The 4732-nt window shown below is 41.6% G+C and overlaps 1 protein-coding gene across 1 annotated transcript in view; it reads right to left on the reverse strand.

The window, feature by feature from the left end:
* The window catches only part of ATRN (attractin), a 191025-nt gene that overhangs the window by 185624 nt on the left and 669 nt on the right, over window positions 1–4732 (reverse strand). Inside the window, exon 2 of the mRNA XM_010836630.1 lies at window positions 4520–4730. Within this exon, the coding sequence (XP_010834932.1) occupies window positions 4520–4730 (211 nt within the window). The remainder of the gene's footprint in view (window positions 1–4519; window positions 4731–4732) is intronic.

Here is a 4732-nt window from a genome sequence, read left to right on the forward strand (position 1 = left end):
GGAGGGGCTTTCCGGTGCAAACCGGAAAGCCTGCTAGACAAATTCTAAAAGAGCTGTAACACTACTCCTAAGTTTTGATCTTTGGTTATCTAAACTAGGATTTGCTACTGAAATAAGAAGTACAAAGGAAAACACTTTTTTTTTTTTTTTTAATGATAACAAGTTTGGTCTTCAATATGGCTCAATGTGAGGTAACAGCACAACACCCAATAAAGATGCCCAACAAACAGTGGAAGACAAGACAATGAAATTTAGGAAAAATAAAGACAGAAAGACAAACATGGCAGTCATTCAGGTACATTTCTGAAAGTCGTAATACATATAACTTGAAATCCATATACACAGCAGAATCTCATTCCTTCACTCAACAATAGTTACTGAGCACTATGTCTCAGGCACTGCTCTAGGCTCTGGGAATGTAACCGTGAGCAAAAGAGATAAAAATCCCTGCCCTCATGGGCTTATATTCTACTGCAAAAATTCATCAACATACACTTAGGGCTTCAGATTACTTCCTCTTAGTAATTACCATAAACAAGGTAAGTATTTATTTTACCTTCTTTTTTACCATATTTTATTTTCCAGAATTTTCACTTCACTAGTTAAAAAAGTATATGCATATCCTCAGACCAGTAGCCAGACAGATTCAATGAATTTAATTTTTCTTTTATGCTAGCTTTCTTGTTGTAACAAACCTATTTTCCCTCTTTTGTTTCTCAAAGTGTTGGAGAAGGAAACAGCAACCCACTCCAGTATTTTTGCCTGGAGAATCCCATAGACAGAGGAGCCTGGAAGGCTATATAGTCCATGGGGTTGCAAGAGTTGGACACGACTTAGCGACTAAACCACCACATAAGGTTCTCAATAGGTTATTGTATTCCACCTGCCCAAAAGTTGTATAGCAGGAACTTAAAAGAATTAAATGCATATTAACTTCATAAATGAGCTTAACATCTTTTTTTCTTGAGCTTAACATCTTTACTTTCTAACTTAATGGGATATATTTATCCTCTAAAGAAAAACTTTGATAGTGATATTACAAGTAGAAAAACATGATTACTGAATCACACAAAAATGAATCGAAGTGGCACTGCTCTGGAAATCATCCACAAAAGATTTCATAGTTATTTTTATTAAACTGACACCATTAACCTTATCCTCTGTAATTAATCATTTCTACAGTATCTTACATTTGAAAAAAAATGAACTGACTTTCTAATTACAACCACACAATAATCCAAATTTTAAACAACATCCTCAGAATTATCCTAAAGATTAAATGGTACAATATACATGAAAATGTTTGGCCAGGTCTCTGGCATGTAGTATGGACTCAGTGATAACTTTAGTGAATCTAATCCTATTATTATCTATGTTCTTTTCAATTAATGAAAAAGATCTTACTACAGTAATTGTAATACAGGATTTACAGAACTTAAAGGCTTAAAAAACACACCAACTTGATGCTGACCCAAACCAGAAAAGTATTCATTCTAATGTCTCTTAGGTTAATAACAAAGAAGTCTGTAAGTTAAATCAAGATACAAACTAACATATAATCAAAACCAACATTTCACTCTTCCCCTAAAAAATCCTACAACTAAAAATTTAATGGAAGGTTTTATTAAAGACTATAGACATAAGTTTCTCTTACTTTCAGTTTTTAAAATGCAAATTTCAGAAGCCCACAAAATACAATGAAATTATCAGAATGAAGGTCTTAACTGTTTGCCCAGAAAAGAGCACTGACACTAGCTGGAACCGGCTCAACGGAGCACCCACAACAACCTGGGAAGCCCCTTCACTCTCATATGACACCACCTTAGACAACCTGATCAAGACTGCCTGTTCCCCTCTAAAAGTGGTTCTTTTCCAATCCTCTGACAGTCCTCACGGACACTTGGACCTGCTCTCTCTATATGCAGATGATGCTAACACTTACACCTGTCCCACAGGTGGAAATCCTGAAAGTACTCCATCCTCAGTGTGTGCAAAATTAAACATCTCATATCTGCTCCTCCTGTGTCCCTGCGTCTGTTAATGATATCACCATCCCCTCAATCACCTAAGACAGGGTCTAGTTTTCGTTCCCTCACCATCCCCCTCTCTTCTCAAGAGCAAGCCAGTTTCAAAGAAAGATCAGTCATTCACCTCTATAATACCACCTAGCACCTATCCCTTCCTCCATTCCTACAGTTTATCTTAAGTTTTCATTACTCCTGACCTGACCCACACCAAGGTTCCAATCTAGTTGCCCATTATCTCTCATGCTTAAAATGAGTCCACCTTCTCTGAACATTATAGACAGACTGATCTAGCAACATATGTCCCTCCCCACCCTGTGGGCCCCCACTGCCCACTAATGCATCCTAAATTTTCAGAACTTGAAAAATTCCCTTCTGACCCAACTATCCATTCACTTGATCGTGGACGTGCTCAAATTCAAAATGCTTTGGTCCCATCTTCAAAGGCCATTCTTGCTCTGGCTCCAATCTGTAATGACTGTAATGTCATAAAAACAAGATGAATAATGCTATTCTACTGCTCACAGGCTAAAGGTCAAAACTTTCAACCCAACCGACAGGGCTCCACGTGGCCTGGTTCCTGCTTATCCCTTCAGTCTTGCCATGCTTCCCTTTGTTCTCTCTGCTCCAGCCACTTGGCTTTCTATCCATCCTGAAATGATCCCTCTCATCTCCAAGCCTCTGTACACACCGGCCCTTTAGCGGACCACCTCCCATGTAGGTAGTGGGATTTCACCCTTCAGATCGCAACTCAAAAGCCACTTATTCAAACACTAACCTTACTTTTCCAAACTAAATCAAGTCCTCCATTTGCTCCCTTCTCTTCACTTTCATAGCTTTAAGAAAAATGGTAAGAAATTGATTACTACTCGCAAACTAGAATGTAAGCTATAGAGCTGGACTGTGTCTGTCTTGTTAACCACTGTAATTTCATAACATAATCCAGAGTTGCCCTCAACAAGTTGTTGTAGATTAATGTAGTTCATGAGCCAGAATTATATTACCCAGAACCCTAAGTAAAGGTACAAGGTTGGCCATACTGTACAAATCTATTTTGAAATCACTTGATTTCTCCATAAACAACAAAGAGCTCATCTCCACAATGGTCTCCAAGTTCCCCTGAAGATATGACATTACATGAGCCTATAATTCTACTGTTCCAAACTTCTCTCTCGCATTTCTCCTCTATATACCCTGGCACTAGAATATTTCACTTCTGGTCTCCACAATTTTGTTTGCATCCTTCGTTTCATCTGCAATTTTTTTTTCCAGTTCCACATTTCCAATCCTACTTATCCTCAAAAGTTCAAAATCAGTGTCATCTCCTCCTCAAAATATCCCTGCATTCCCTCAGCTAATCACACCTTCTCCACTCCTGAATTACCACAGGTTCTCCTTTGCTTCATTCAGGTTTCAGATCAAATGTCACTTCAAATGAGTGCCTTCTCCTAAAGTTACCAACTGGTTATAATTCTCTACCCTGTCTTATTTTCTTGACAGCGTTTACCATAAAACTTATTTTATTTCATCTGTTTACTTCTTAACTGTATGTCTCCCTTCTAGAATGTGAGACCTATGAGAGTAGGGACCCTGTCTGTCTTGTTCTCCATATTTCCCCACTCCTCCACATTTGACATCAAAAATGTCCAGCAAATGTCAGCCAAAGACATGTAGTCCTTATGATTAGGGTTATCTATGCAACAGATTTTTCTCTAGCTATATTCCAAACTCCTTGTGGACCAGACCAAAGTCTGCCTAATCTATTTGTATTATCCAGCAATCCTTGCACAACGAAAGCAAATAATAGTTACTACTAATTAATGAATGATCTCTCCAAGAGGTACTGCCCTGAACCAGGCCAACTCAGAACTCCACATTCTCCAGAAACCAGGGCAAATAGGAACCTCCTTCGACGCCCTCTCCACGACAGACCTTGTTCCAATCGGCCTCCAGTGAGCGTCCAAAAGCTAGTTTCTTTACTTCCTTTGGCCAGTAACCACTGTTTCTTCTATCTCTAGTATCTCACAGTCCAACCCGTTTCCCTTCTATCTCCAGACGACAAATCTCTCCAAGGGCCCTGTGTCTTCAGAGTACCCCACTATCTCCAATAAGTCCAGGAACTCATCAGACCCTGGAGAACGAAGGGATGTTCAAAAGAAGTGTTAAGGTAGGCTGGCTTTCTCACCTTTTCCTTTACCTCGTTTTTTCCGAAAGAGGCCCAGTTTCAGAGATTGGCTTTGATACTCTTCGTAATCGTAAGCTTTCGTCCCACGTAGCTTTCGTCCCTTTGGGGTGCCCCCACCCTTGCCTAGCACCTTTTCAACTTCTAGTACCGAAGACCCCAGGCCAGAGACGAAGATCTTCACGGAAGCAAGTGGTCCTGAAACACGATGGGGCAGCCCTCCTCTCCCCACTTTCTGTGGGGCATCCGCCTCCAGCCTGGGGCCGTCTTGAGCGACCCTTAGCCTCGACCTCCGATACTACCTCCCACTCACCTGAAGCGGCCCCCGCAGTGCTGGCATTGCTCGCCCACCCAGCCGGCGGGGCAGACACACTGGCCGGTGCCAGGGTTGCAGCGGCCGCCGTTGACACAGGGCCGGTCACATTCCTTGGCCTCGGCTGCGGCTGAGCCCGACACCGACGCCGCTGCCGCCGCGGCCTCAGCCGCCCAGGGAAGTAGCAGCAGCGGCGGGAGGAGCAGCAGCAGC

Source organism: Bison bison, unplaced genomic scaffold, assembly GCF_000754665.1.
Source record: "Bison bison bison isolate TAMUID 2011002044 unplaced genomic scaffold, Bison_UMD1.0 scf7180017864063, whole genome shotgun sequence".
Lineage (NCBI taxonomy): Eukaryota > Metazoa > Chordata > Mammalia > Artiodactyla > Bovidae > Bison > Bison bison.